At 41.6% G+C, this 15,578-nt stretch overlaps 1 protein-coding gene across 3 annotated transcripts in view; it reads left to right on the top strand.

Moving 5' to 3' along the window:
• SERPINC1 (serpin family C member 1) overlaps positions 1-12,473 on the top strand; it is a 33,276-nt gene extending 20,803 nt beyond the window's left edge. For all 3 annotated transcript variants that reach the window (XM_073593426.1, XM_073593427.1, XM_073593425.1), the window contains exons 4-7: positions 29-166; positions 1,138-1,534; positions 5,812-5,876; positions 12,170-12,473. In XM_073593426.1, coding sequence (XP_073449527.1) covers positions 29-166; positions 1,138-1,534; positions 5,812-5,876; positions 12,170-12,343 — 774 coding nt within the window. In that variant the 3' untranslated portion in view covers positions 12,344-12,473. The remainder of the gene's footprint in view (positions 1-28; positions 167-1,137; positions 1,535-5,811; positions 5,877-12,169) is intronic.
• The last annotated feature ends 3,105 nt before the right edge of the window (positions 12,474-15,578 follow it).

The following is a 15,578-nucleotide window of genomic DNA, read 5'->3' as shown; positions in this document are numbered from 1 at the left end:
TTGTTCTCGTTCTTACATATGTCTTCAGGAGAAAGCTGAACAATCTCGGGAAATTATCAATAACTGGGTTGCCAATAAAACAGAGAAGCGAATCACTGATGTAATCCCAGAAGGAGCCATCACAGCAGATACAATCCTAGTGCTGGTGAATGCCATCTATTTCAAAGTGAGAAGATATTATATGGGTTCTAGGGAAGAGGGTGGTTTAGTGTTTGGATTACTTGTCAGTTCATTTTGCCTTAAAGTTTAAGTTAGGAAAGACCTATTGTTTAAGAAAAGAGTTTAAGTGTTACAGAAAAAAAATAGTATGCTTTTAGGCAACACACTTTTGGGAGAAACAGGGCAAGGTTCTATTGGATCATGACTGCTAAGCTTTTTTTTTTCTGCTTCGGAATGCTTGGCTACGACTTGCTGAGCAGGCGTAGTGTTCTCTTTTGTAATCCCTTGCACTGTGCAAGGTTGATAACTGCTTGGGATTTTAGTGCAACAGAAGTAGAATGCAAAGGATGTTAAAAGGTTTTTTTTAATTTCTGGCAGGATAAATGGACACTATTGTGTACTTGCAGCATTTTTAAAGAGAGAAACTCGAATGTGTATGTCTTGCAAAAACATGCTAAAAATGGTTTTATTTATTGATTTTATTTTTTGCCCAGACATACAGTTTATAATAAAATCCCTGTGTTTTTTAATGTTACATTGATATTTAGCTATTCATAGCAAATTAACTTGGTAAATAAATGTTCTAGTTAATATTTTAAACCCTTCACACCGACGTAAAGCAAACATGAATTTCCACTTGCAATTTTGCTATTGCCTACTCAGAAGGCTTTTTATGCACTTTGCTTTTATGCACTTTATTGTATGGACTGGATGTTTATGCACAGTTGAAAGTATCAATTTTTCACAGATTTATTAACATTAGCACTTTTTTATTCTGTATGCTTATATATTTTTCTGGTTTTCATTTTAATTAATGGTTAGAGCGCTTCACTGTATTGCACTTTATTTGTAATTGATGTGATGTGACAACTTGAGTAGTAGCTGCTCTTGCATTCATTAAACTGCAATGGGATTTTTTTTTTTTATTTATATATTCATATACTGAAAGCTTCAGCTAACCAATCTGATCACCTACAGGGATTGTGGAAGTCAAAGTTTGATTCAAGAAATACGATCATGGAAGAATTTCATGTACCCGGAACTACAAAGTCCTCTGAAGTCCCAATGATGTTTCAAGATAGTAAGTTCCGCTATGCTTCCTATATAAAGGATTCTGTTGAGGTCCTTGAAATGCCCTTTAAAGGTGATGACATCACAATGGTGTTAGTGCTGCCCTCAGAAGGAACTCTCCTAGAAACAGTTGAACAAAGCCTTTCCCTGGAGAAGCTAACAGAGTGGATGGACAACATGCGGGAACTTCATTTGAGTGTCTATGTTCCCAGATTCCGAATCGAAGATTCAATCAGTTTAAAACAAAATCTGGAAAAAATGGGCCTAAAAGATTTGTTTAACCCACATACTGCAAGGCTTCCAGGTTAGTTTTTCTTCATTTTCACTTGTCGCATACAGAAATTAAGACAACAGTTTTGTTAGCTAATCCATTATTCATGAAGAAAGAGCATAATAGGCACAAGTCATATTATCGTGTCAAACCGTTTGGGGTTGATTTGTGACAACTGAAATTAGTTCTAAAGTTACAAGGTTTTTTACCTTAACCACTTGCCGACCACCTCCTGTAGCTTTACTGCTACGGGGCGGATTGGCTGTGCAGAATCACATAAATATTTACGTGATTTTCATTTCTGGGAAGGGGCCGCCCGCCCTGGCTGTATTGTCATTTGCTATAACACAAGCCAATCAGCGGGTTTCGGCCAATGATTTATGGCTGGAATATGCTGATCAGCTGAGCAAATGAGAGAAGACAGCCCTATGTTGGTAAAATCCAGTGAGGAGGGAGCGGAAAGGCGTGTCCGAGCCAAAATGTATGTGTCTATAGACGTACACAGCTCAGCTCTGAAGTACCGAACGTAAACTTGAAAGTGAAAAACAGCCAAAAAGAGGAGGTGTTTGGGTCAGCCAGGTGCAGTTTTTGAAAAGGCTGTAAGTGTGTACGTGTGTGTGTGTGTGTATAAAGGGTGCCATGACTGGAATAAGGTTGAAAACCCTTCCCTACACTAACCAAAAACTGTTGCCAGTTGACCCTAACAGCCGAGACAATAAATGTACTTGACCCAATCTATGGCAGATCACCTAGCTATCAAATTCAAAAATGAGTCTGTTGCATACATTTGCAAATAAATGTGAAGCCATTCCTTTGTAGTGTGGTCCTGAACTAGGATATACAGTGGGTATGGAAAATAATCACACCCCCCCCCCCCCTTTAAAATCACATTTTGTAGCTTTGCAGCCTAAAATGAAGTCATCCGCAGTTTTTTGTTTTATCCAGCTTTATTAATGCCTAGAAGCACAATAAAGTTTATTACTAAGAAGTGGAAGGTGTTTGGTACAACACAGCCCCTTCCTGGATCAGGACATTGCTCCAAACTGGATTAAAGAGCCAGGCGGAAACTGGGCATAGAGGCTACCAAGAGGCCTACAGCAACTCTAAAGCAGTTGCAGGAATTTATGACAGAGTGGTCATTTTGTGCATATGACAACAAGTCACGACTGAGCTTTGCCAAAATACACATTACAAATTCTGAGGCCACATAGAAAAAGGCGTTATGGTCAGATGAGACTAAAATTGAACTATTTGGCCTCAACACCAAACAATATGTCTGGCAGAAATCCAATACAGCTCACCATCCAAATAATACCATTCCCATTCCTACAGTAAAGCAGGGAGGTGGTAATATCCTGTTATGGGGTTTTTTCTTTGCAGCAGGGACTGGAGCACTTGTCAGGATAGAAAAAAGAATGAATGGGTCAAAATACCATCACATTTTTTAGGAAAATCGGCTGCCCTCTGCCAGAAAGTTGTCAATGGGAAGAAGTTTTACCTTCCAACATAATGACCCAGAGCATACAGCAAGAATGACCACACAATGGTTGAGGGAGAAAAAGATGAATGTCCTTGCATGGCCTAGTCAGAGGCCAGACTTAAACCCCATAGAAAATCTGTGGAATGACCTGAAGACTGCAGTCCACAAACGGTCACCATCAAATTTAACTGAACTTGAGCAGTTCTGCAAAGAGCTGGCAAATGTTGCAAAGTCTAGATGTACAAAGTTAGAGACATATCCCAACAGCATAAAGGCTATGATTAAAGCAAAAGGTGGTTCAGCAAAATGCTAACACAAGGGGGTGATCCTTTTTCCAACTCAGTAAATCTGTTTTTTTTCTGACATGTTGGTGTTATTTCTTTTCACTATACCCACTGTATAGTGACAAACCGCCACAGAGAGCCCATAGTTGGTCAGGGACAACATGTACTTTTTTTTTTTTTTTAATCTTTTAATGCTCCGCCCCCCCCCCCTCCCCCCAAGGAGCCACTGATGTTTGGATTCCACATGTTAAAGGATAAGCTTGATATTTGGAACACGGGCAGGCATGTTCTTGGACCGCCCACTGTCATTGTGAATGGTAAACTACAAGTCCCAACAGCCTTTGCAGCTGGCACTGTTGAGCGCTCTGGTAGTAAATTCATTATTTTTGTCAGTGTGTATCCTGCTGGCCGTACGAGTTACCAGCAGACAGATACACTGAGAAGCCTGCAATGCTTTCCAGGCTCGAATTTGGGGAAAAAAATGTACTTTTTTTTTTTACCTGCAAAAAGATGTGCATTTATTATTTATTTTTTTAAAAAAAAGGTCAACTTATTCTTTAATCACCTGCTAGGCAGTACTGCACTCTGACACACTGAGGCTAAAATAAATGTATTTTTTTCAGGCAACACACCCAGTGGAGTAGGGCAACATCATCTCCAATAGACAGTGGCAATAAACCTTGCATACAATAAAACAACTTACAAATGAGAGACTATCACATTGACATGTAATGGGTAACCGACAACCTGGTTCAAGGGCATAGTTTAGACCACCTAGAACCTGACCTATAGGGAATCTAAACTGCTGTCTGAATGGTCCCCCCCCTCCTGTCTTCTCCACCACCATCCTAAATTCCAGCATGTGCGCATATACACTGCCATTGTCTTCGAGATATCTAGGACCTGGCAGAGACTGATGGCGGGATTTCTGCGCGTGTGCACAATTGCTGCCAGAGTCTGGCAGATTTCCACTATACCACTCGCTGCGCTTACACTGCACAGTTTCTGCTTGGTAACGCAATGGGGTTGATTTACTAAAGGCAAATAGTCTGTGGACTACAATGCACTGTAAGTGCAGTTGCGCTAGATCTGAGGGGAAGCTCTGAAATGAAGGAAAAATCTGCTGATTTCTATCATCCAATTATGTGCAAGAAAAAATGTTTTTTGTTTGCAGTGCACAGGCTATTTGCCTTTAGTAAATCAACCCCACTGCCTCCTGGGATAGCTGTGATGTAGATATCCCAGGAAGCTGTGTTCCGGCAGCAGTATGGGGGATTATTACCCATCTGCTGCTGGAATAAGAGTCAGGCTGAGTTCTTCTCTGCCTTTCAGCGGAAGCCTTGTTTTTTTTATCAACGAATACAAGTTTTCAAATGATTGGTCGAGGTGGAAGTTGTGACATTATCCGGTCGCCTCTTCTCTCAGAGGAACCCTTGTATTACCTGCCCATATTGTTGCCAGAACACAGCGCTGGTTACTGTATGCTGCTAATGCTACTACAGTATATATAATACAGCACACACAGCGGCTTCATCATTTAGTGAAGGAAATTATTTAGGGCTGGGCAAATTAAAGATTAATTCCTCGATTAATCGTTCATTTTTTTGATCGATCAAAATTCTTTTGATCGGTACTCACCTCTCCGCCAGCTTCCGGGTCTTCAGGGAGTTCCGTCAGAGATCCAGTGACGTCATGGATATCTACGCCACCGGACTCCTCCCCCCTTCCCCAAGTGCCTCCGTCTGCTAACGAAGGGAAGGGGGGAGGAGTCCGGTGACGTCGATGTCTGTGAGGTCACCGGACAGCCTAGACAGTGATGGTAAATATGGATGTGGTTAACTGGGATCATTCAGTGAGTTAAGTGTAGGCAAATTTGATCACCTCCGTTTTTTAACATTGTTGTCCTTAGAAGCTGTTGAGCTGTGATATTTTTGCCGTGTGGATCGGCTTCTGCTGTTGCCGTGACGGCGGCGCTTGCTACAGTCTGAATTTAAAATGTATTTGTGTGAAGTTAAGTCATGGATTGTGGAAACTAACTAGTGTCGGGAGATTGTATACAGTGTATACCACATTTACCACTGACTAATGCAGAGTTGCAATGCTAAGAGATCAGCTAAAAGTAGTTGGATCTGTATGTGCGTTATAATAATCGAAATTAGTCAATCGATTAAAAAAAATCGATTAAACGAACACGAAAATTTTAATCAGTAACAGCCCTAAAATTATTTGTTTGGGCCAGCTTGACCGAAACAAACTTTTTAAAGTGCATTAAAACCTGGATTTCTGCTTTAATCTTTCTAACCCAGATTGCACAATCTCAATTTACTATGTAGTTAATGGTGGTGGGATTTATCTTGCCATTGACTTTTTCACAGCATTTGATTAACAAGGATTCTGATTACACGGTTTGATACGGAGCAAGGTGTGCCCTGTATTTGAAAGCTCTGTATGAAATATAAAAAAAATCATAGTGATTAGCAGAAATAATTGTTAAAATTGTTAGAATGATGGGATTATACAATGTTCTTTTTATTTTACTCCGGCAGGAATTATTGCTGGCGGAAGATCAGATTTATATGTATCAGATGCATACCATAAAGCATTTCTTGAGGTAAGCTCTTAATACTTAAGACACACAACCTTATGTGAACCCTTGGGCATTTCCTGTAAATTATGAAATGACATGTTCTGTTCATTTGAAAATGTTCACGTTTTTATATAAATTCAGTCACTAAAACCTCATATAAATTTTAACAGCATAGTACACATTCTGCAGAAAATTAACAATAAATGCACTCACATTTATGGGAAAAGGTGCATTTATTACATTACTGCGCAAAAGTTTTAGGCAGGTGTCAAGAAATGCTGTAAAGTAAGAATGCTTTCAAAAATATAGATTTTTAAATCTAAATCAAATTAATATTTGGTGTGACTACTCTTTGGCTTTACACCAGCATCAATTATTCTAGGTACACTTGCACACAGTTTTTGAAGGAGCTTGGCAGGTAGGTTGTTCCAAACATCTTGGAGAACTAATCACAGATCATCTGTGGATGTCGGCTGCCTCAAATCCTTCTGTCTCTTCATGTAATCCCAGACAGACTCCATGATGTCCATTACTTCCAGGAATCCTTGTTCTTCTTTACACTGAAGATAGTTCTTAATGACATTGGCTGTATGCATGGGTTTGCAGTCCTGCTGCAGAATAAATTTGGGGGCAATTACACTCCTCCCTGAGGGTAAAGCCCAGTGGTGGCTGGTGCTCAAATTTTTTTTTTATTTGGGGGGGGCGGCGCACGCACAAACAAACTGCAAAATTCAACTATTAGTAATGCAGGCTTGTAAATAGCCATTTATCGGGTGATTATGTATCATTACTGCTAGATAAAACTGTGCCCATCTTATGCAGCCTCACTGTTATGAGGGGTTTCCACCATCCCGTGGTGACTCTCTGGGTCTGAACACCTAATGTGCCTGTCATGAGGGGTTCCCACCATCCCTGTACTGGGTTCCCAGGTCTGTACACCTACTGTGCCCATTATGAGGGGTTCCCACCATCCCTATGTGGAGTTCTTCTTTACAAGTGTGGTCCCAGATCTGGCAATTCCTCTCTAGGGGTCCAATCACTGACTGTCTGCCTGACATCCTTTCCATCCCACATTACTTTTTATCTCGTCCAAACTGTTCAGCAGCTCAGTACATTCTCTGCACTCATTTAAGGTGGCCACAGAATAGATGATTCCTTTTTAATTATATTCCTACTACAGCCACCTTAAGTGCAGAGAATGTAGTGAGCTGCTGAGTTTGGAAGAAATAAAAAGTAATGTGGGATGGAAAGGGTGTCAGGCAGACAGTCAGTGATTGGAAAGGTCAGATCTGACAAGAAGGCTGCAGGATGGGAGCAGTTTAGATATAGGCCAGGGAAAAGCAAGCAAACAGGGGATAGTAAGGGGGGTGGGGGGGATTGGTGTGATTGGGAACATGTAGAGACTTGCATTACACGGAGAGAGGGGAAGTAAAGCTGAAGGTGAAAGGCACTGCTGTAGTCAGGGCACAGTAAAAAAAAATAGCATGGCAGATGCCCCTTCCGTCCCCCTCCAGTCCTGGCCCTGCAGCATGTACTGTACCTGGAGATTTGTGTGTGCACTGCTGGTTGCAGAGTCTGTGTCACAGGGAGATGGATGGACTGCTGCCTTTGCCTCTGCCTGCTGCTCGGACCTATCCCTGTCTGCCCCGAGCCTGCTACTGTTGTTCTGCTGCTGATTCCCTCATTTGCTGAAGGAGACAGGCAGCGTGTGAGCCAATGATGCCGCGGGTCCTATAAAAGCACCGCCCTATGGACCCGCCAATCAATAACATCCACAGGAAACCTAGAGGTGGAGTGTTTGGGCGCAAGGCTCTTATCCCCAAGGACACTGTAAACTACGCCAGTAGAGTTTCTTAGCCCCAATCACGTGTTTACACACGCGTCATGCCTCCGATAGCACCTGTGTGTTCGGCACCCTTAACACACACACCTAAAGGGATATGTTTTTTTTTTTTTTAATAAGTAGCTTTGGGGGTGGTGGTGCTCCCTATTGACTGGCTGCCAATGGTATAGCATGATGGATAAGTATCTGCCTGTATTTCTCAGCGCTGAGGACACCATTCATCGGGCAACATTGAGGACTTTAGACACAGTGGTCGGCCAAGGAAACTTAATCCAGCAGATGAAAGACACATTATGCTTATCTCCCTTTGACAATGAACGATGTCCAGTAGTGTCATCAGCACAGAACAGGTGGAACCCAGGTACACCCATCTACTGTACCGAGAAGTCTGGCCAGAAATGGTCTTCGTTGAAGAAAAAGCCATACCCCTGATGTGGAAACCAGGCTAAGTGATTCATCTATGCACGAAAACCTAGGAACTGGGGTACAGATAATGGCGGCAGGTGTTCTGGACTGATTCTAAATTTGAAAATATTTGGCTGTAGCAGGGGGCAGTTTGTTCACCGAAAGACTGGACAGCGGTACAATGAGTGTCTGTAGGCAATAGTGAAGCATGGTGGCGGTTCCTTGCAAATTTGGGGTGGCATTTCTGAAAATGGATTTGGTCAGGAATAATGGTGGTGTGTTCAATGCTGAGACATAAAGGCAGATACTTATACATCGTGCCATACCATCAAGGAAGCAGTAATTGGTCCCCAACTTTTTCTGCATACAGCCAATGTCATTAAGAACTATCTTCAGTGCAAAAAAGAAAAAGGAGTCCTGGAAGTAATCTCAGTATAAATACAGCTGTTCTGTGATGCCCTCAGAGGTTTGTTAGAGAACCTTAGTGAAAAAAACGCATCATGAAGGAACATACCAGAAAGGTCAGGGATAAAGTTGTGGAAAACCTTTAAAGCAGGGTTAGGTTATAAAAAAAATATCCCAAGCTTTGAACATCTCACTGAACACTGTTCAATCCATCATCCGAAAATGGAAAGAGTATGGCACAACTGCAAACCTACCAAGACATGGCCGTCCACCCAAACTGACACATCAGGCAAGAAGAGCTTTAATCAGAGAAGCAGCCAAGAGGCCCATGGTAACTCTGGAGGAGCTGCAGAGATCCACAGCTCAGGTGGGAGTATCTGTCCACAGGACAATGATTAGTTGTGCATGCCACAAATCTGGCCTTTATGGTAGAGTGGCAAGAAGAAATCCACTGTTGAAAGAAAGCCATAAGAAGCTCTGTTTGCAGTTTTCAAAAAGCCATGGGGGGGGCGCAGCAAACGTATGCAAGAAGGTGCTCTAGTCAGATGAGACCAAAAATGTACCTTTTTGGCCTAAAAGCAAAATGCTATCTGTGGCGGAAAACTAACAGCAAAACTAACTGCATATCGCCCTGAACACACCGTGAAACATGGTGGTGGCAGCATCATGTTGTGGGGATGCTTTTCTTCAGCAGGGACAGGGAAGCTGGTCAGAGTTGATGGGAAGATGGATGGAGCCAAATACAGGGCAATCTTAGAAGAAAACCTGTTAGAGTCTGTAAAAGACTTGAGACTGGAGCAGAGGTATCCTTCCAGCAGGTCAACGACCCTAAACATACAGCCAGACCTACAGTGGAATGGTTTAGATCAAAGCATATTCATGTGTTATAATGGCACAGTCAAAGTCCAGACCTAAATCCAATTCAGAATCTGTGGCAAGACTTGAAAATTGCTGTTCACAGACGCTTTCCATCCATTTTGACAGAACTTGAGCTATTTTGCAAAGAAGAATGGGCCAAAATTTCACTCTCTTCTGCAAAGCTGGTAGAGACATACCCAAAAAGACTTGTAGCTGTAACTGCAGCAAAAGGTGGTTCTACAAAGTATTGACTCAGGGGGGCTGAATACAAATGCACGCCACACTTTTCACATATTTATTTGAAAAAAAAAATTGAAAACCATTTATCATTATCCTTCCACTTCACAATTATGTTCTACTTTGTGTTGGTCTATCACATAAAATCCCAATAAAATACATTTACATTTTTGGTTATAACATGTGGAAAATGTCAAGGGGTATGAATACTTTTTCAAGGCACTGTAAAAATAAACTATTAACACTTCTATTTCTGAAAGCATTCTTAATATACAGTATTTTTTCACACCTGCCTAAAACTTTTGCACAGTACTCAATGTTTTTGCACTACAGCCTGCAAAGCATTGCAACCGCAATCCGTGCATCACAGGTGAGATGCAAAGGCTCTTGTATTGTTTATATCCTAGTTCTAGGTTCATACAGAGGTATGGGGCTTTTTTTTTTTTTTTGGAGCTAGAGGCAGTAAGCAATGGACTACAAATTTGAGGTCATCACCACACTTGTGCCGATGCTATCTGTGAGTCCTACTACAGTACCAGATGGGACATGTAATCTTCCCATTCCCATCCCTGTAAATGGATGCCATGGCTTTGCAGGCACAGTCACGCTAAATTCAAACAATTACACGAGGCTCCATCTCCTTGCAATCCAGTTATGTGGGTGGGGGGTAGAGCAGCACTGAAATGCAAAAAATTATGTAAAAAGTAAAAAAAAAAAAAAGTTTGTTATGATGCACTGCGTTTTCGCAAACTAAATGTCATTGAGGTAGGATTTATATCTACTTTAAAGTCTAGCTCCAGCTAAATTTGTTTTTATTGTATAGAGTGGGGAAGGGTTTGAACCTTTTTCATTATTAACCCTGGCTCACAATAGAACAGATGTCACTTCTCTGTGACAAATGTAACTTGGACAGGTAGTGAGGGTAAATCTCCTTCATGGGCTCCCAGACCACAATAAATTTATGACAGAGGTTCTAAACCTCCCTCACTCTACTAGCAAATACCTGTGCCCTCCTTATATTCTATTTGACAATTGGCAGGTAGACATAATATGAAGAGAAATCTTCCAAATAGGCAGCAGTAAAAAGAGGTAAATTCCCTCACCCCCTTTCTCTTAATGACACACACATAGATCTCTCCAGTGAACCAAGCTCATGGTCTCTCACTGAGCACCTTCCTGTTTAACCAGTGCTGAGACATACAGAATGCTGGTCTAATTTCCTTGATACCATTTTGGCAGGTGAAGGGGATGTCCAATGTTTTACCTCATTTGCATATTACCGGCTATGAGGGAGTTGAGACATATAAACCTTTACTCTATACATAGATATTTCTACGTGGGTGTTAAATAAATGTGACAAAAAGTTGGGAGGGGGAGAGAAGCACAACAACCATAGTGTAGCATGTAAAGTGTAATTTTAATAGAAAATATACAAAAGCACTCAAAAAGATAAAATCGAGCTCAGCATGACAGGTAGTCTCTGGGACAGAGATCAGGCACGCACCCAGGATGCCTTGCCTTGGCCAGCGGCAAGGAAGGGGAGGTGAATTGGAAGCAGGCAACTGCAGTCACTGGAAAGCCAAAGCCATGGATAGAATACAGGGCCTAGCTCTAGGATATGAAGCCACCTTATGTAGTAAGAAAATGCACAAGCTGGAACGCATTTCAAAGCAACCTTGCTTCTTCTTCAGCCTGTCTAAAAATGGGCATTAATGCTGGTGGGTAGCCCATTTTTAGACAGGCTGAAGAAGGCACGTTGCTTTGAAACGTGTTCCAGCTCCAGCATTTTCCTACTACACAAGGTGGCTTCATACCCTGGGCCCTGTGTTCCATCCATGACTTTGGCTTTCCAGTGACAGCGGTTCCCTGTTTCCAAATTCACCCCCGCTCCCCTGCCGGTGGCCAAGGCAAGGCATCCTGGTTGGGTGTCTGATCTCTTTCCCAGAGGCTACCTGACTGTCATGCTGAGCTCTAGTTTATCTTTGTGAGTGCTTTTTTATATTTTCTATTACAATTACACTTTATGTGCTACACTATGGTTGTTGCGCTTCTCACCCCCTTCCAACTTTTAGTCTCCTACAGCCACACAGCATAACCATGCTGGAATGAAGCAGCACTTCCAGAGTTGGCTTAGTAGTGTGTTGTATAGTACTCTGGGCTATCAGCAGCATCTAGCTTACATAAGCTTCATCTGTCATTTGGTTTTGTATTGTATCCTACAGTTTTATATTGTTTTAAATAGCTTCACACTGTAAACTCACATCTAGCTCATTAGGGCACCAATTTCTGACCGGTGCATCTGTGTGTATGGGGGTGGTTTCAGTTCAAGGGGTTGGTGCGCTGTGATTATTCTGGGTGTTCCCACCTTTGATCCTTTCTCGCTTGATTAAATAAATGTGGGCGGGCTAAATACTCTTCTCACACAAGAGCCCTTTTGCTGCTTATGTCCCACACTGTCTGCTATACTGTAAAATCTTATGTTGGGCCCATTCCATGTTTCTTCCATAATTTCAGGCTCATCTTTTACTTATGTAGTTATATTTACAAAGACTTATCTTTCATTATCCAGGTCAATGAGGAAGGCAGTGAAGCAGCAGCCTCGTCAGCTGTGGTTGTAACAGGCCGCTCGTTACCACTAAAACGTTTGATTTTCAAAGCCAACAGGCCTTTCATGGTGTTCATTCGAGAAGTCCCAATCAACGCTATTATATTCATGGGCCGGGTATCCAATCCTGTCCTGTAACTAATGTTGCATTACAATCATCATGGGATGCATTTGGAAATTCTGCTCTGTCATTATTTAAGGCACACTATTCATGTATTGGATTCATGATTTGTATTAAAGGAAACCTGTCATGAAAGGATATATAAAAGTTGTAATTACTGAGCTTAACATTTGGATCTGTTTGGCTGTCATGCTGGCCTTCAAGTTTCACTACTGAGTCATTGACCAAGAATAATAATGCATCCAATGAAGTAATGCACTCTGGTCTGTATACTTGTTTGGCTTTAACTCAGAAACTAGATGATCAGGTACAAAGCAAGACAAATAGCATTTTTGTGAGGTCAGCAATGGCTTCTCCACACATTACTTCCCTTAAAGATGAACTTCAGCAAATTTCTTCCCTTAATTTCAGATGGAATGGGCATCAGTTTAATCCCTTCTTTTTATTGCTGTCAGAGTCCCAGTTGCTAAAATGTACCTTCACTTCTTTTATCAACAGGTAGTGAGGAACATGTTTCCACTAGGGACTCAGACAGCACTTGTTTTTAGTAACGCAAGCAATGGTGTTTTTTTTTTCTTTCTTTTTTTCTTTATTGGGGTGGTGGGGCACTGGACCCAAAGCTTGCTGGAAGTTTTGACTAACTTGAATGATTGTGTGATAGTGTGGCAGCTGTCTATTGCCCAATGGAGCCCCATTAGGGCTCCTGGGAGAGTCAACTTGTATACAAAGAAAAGATGAGGGTGCCTTTAATCCAGATAGGGTTTTTTATTTGTCTTGATTAAATAATCTAACAATTGACAGCCAACATGTTTTGGGAGTCATACACAATCACTCTTTTTCCATGGGGTAGATTTTTTGTGCAGAAGCAATCCAGGCAGTTGGTTATAGTTAATCCTGGATTATAAATCCTTTATAGATTGTAATTTTAAATTTTCTCAATAAGGCTGTAACTTTTGTTGGAGCTTTATATTACAATGCTGCACAATAAATTTAAAGCGACATTAAAGTGTTACTAAACCCACAACTGTAAAATCAGTCTGTGTATGCGGTAAAGCGTGCTTGTTATACTCACTGTGGCACCTAAGGGGTTAATCCTTTGCATAGTGTATAAAGGCTGTTTGATCCTGACTTCTCTGATCCTCCTTCTTTCACTGTCTCCAAAAAAATAACCTTTGATTTTCAGAGGCAGGGGATGGGCTGCACATGCTCAGTTTGGTGTGTATCGCTAGAGTTTTTTCAAGTCACAAGGTTGCTATTACTGCTGATGAGAGAAGGTATTTATCTGTTTCTATTTACTAAAATAATTGCATTTCTATGTTCTGTGTACTGTGAGAGACCAGATATAGCGAATGCAGGTTCTGGGTTTAGTAACACTTTAAAGCTTTGGTTTTGTTTTAATTCAAAGAACAATCATGTCATACTTACCTGCTCTGTGCAATAGTTTTCATAGAACAGCCCTGATCCTCTTCTTCTGGGGTCCTGCCAGCGCTCCAGGCTTCTCCTCTTCGACAAGTGCCCCCCATAGAACGCCTCCCGAGCCACCTTGTATGCGTCTATTGACGCAGAGTGGGCGGCCAGCCCTGTTCGCTCGGCACAGCATTTGATTGGCTCCCGCTGATATAAATCTGTCCAGGGAGGTGGGAGACAGCGGTGAGAGCTGCTGCTCTCGTGCACATCGCTGGATTTGACTCGGTAAGTATAAGGAGGAGCTTGGGAGAGTTTTTCAGCACAGGTTTTTCACCTTAACGCATATACAGGCATACCCCACTTTTAAATACACAATGGGGTTTATTTACTAAAGCTGGAAAGTGCAAAATCAGGCTCACTTCTGCATAGTGAGCCTGAAGAAACCAATGAGCTTCTAACCCCAGCTTGTTCATTTAAGCTTTGGTAATAAAACCTGGAAGCTCATTGGTTTCTATGCAGAAGTGAGCCTGATTTTGCACTTTCCAGCTTTAGTAAATAAACCCCATTGTGTACCTAAAAGTGGGGTATGCCTGTAATGCATCAAGATGAAAACCCTCAAGGCTTTAGAACCACTTTAAGTCCAGATGAAGGGGGATCTGTGTACGTCCTCAAACACGTTGGCTGGCAACTCTTAATAGACCTTTTTATTGTGACACATAAAAATTAAAGCCCGAATCGATCTCGACGGCTTGGCGCTCTCATCCTTTCTCTCCATACATGTTTTTATTGCTGACCACTTCCCCAATTTGTTTTGGCTGGAGCTTCACTGTTCTCAGATGGTAATGGTTCTCTCAATGCACTCACTATTCCATTATTGTATTCTTTCTTCATGAAATCTCTCAATCCTAATGAAAATGTAGTTATTCAAAGCAAGACACAGTTTGTACAGTTAAGCAGAAATGAGTGGAGTCTAATGTGCTTAGAACAGTTTGTTTTATCCAGGGGCATAGCCTGGTAGTTTGAACTGGAGGATCCAAAAAATGGATTTATGCTAAACACCACCTCATTTAAAATGTTCAGATATGTGTCTGGCTTTACCAAAATATTACAAAAGCATGCTTTACCTGTTAAAATCATACACAATAAGTCTAATGCCATGTACACACGGTCGGACATTGATCGGACATTCCGACAACAAAATTCATGGATTTTTTCTGACGGATGTTGGCTCAAACTTGTCTTGCATATACATGGTCACACAAAGTTGTCGGAAAATCCGATCGTTCTAAACGCGGTGACGTAAAACGCGTACGTCGGGACTATAAACGGGGCAGTAGCCAATAGCTTTCGTCTCTTAATTTATTCTGAGCACGCATGGCACTTTGTCCGTCGGATTTGTGAACACACGATCGGAATTTCCGACAACGGATTTTGTTGTCGGAAAATTTTATAGCCTGCTCTCAAACTTTGTGTGTGGGAAATTCCGATGGAAAATGTGGGATGGAGCCTACACACGGTCGGAATTTCCAACAACAAGGTTCTATCACACATTTTCCGTCGGAAAGTCCGACCGTGTGTACAGGGCATAACAGACCCCTGATATCTCAATAAAGAGAGCCTGTTATTACAGTGCTGTCACATAGGGGGCTATTAAGTTAAGTATAAAAAAAAAAAAAAAAAAAATGAAAAAACAAATGTTTAAGTCCCCTGCCTCCATGTACACACACATAAGAACATAAATGCATAGCGTGGGAGCTCCTACTTACAGTATCTCATAAAAGTGAGTACACCCCTCACATTTTTGTAAATATTTTATTCTATCTTTTCATGTGACAACACTAATGA

Source organism: Aquarana catesbeiana, linkage group LG07 (assembly GCF_042186555.1).
Source record: "Aquarana catesbeiana isolate 2022-GZ linkage group LG07, ASM4218655v1, whole genome shotgun sequence".
NCBI classification, from domain to species: Eukaryota; Metazoa; Chordata; class Amphibia; order Anura; family Ranidae; genus Aquarana; species Aquarana catesbeiana.
This window is presented reverse-complemented; position numbering and strand designations above follow the sequence as displayed.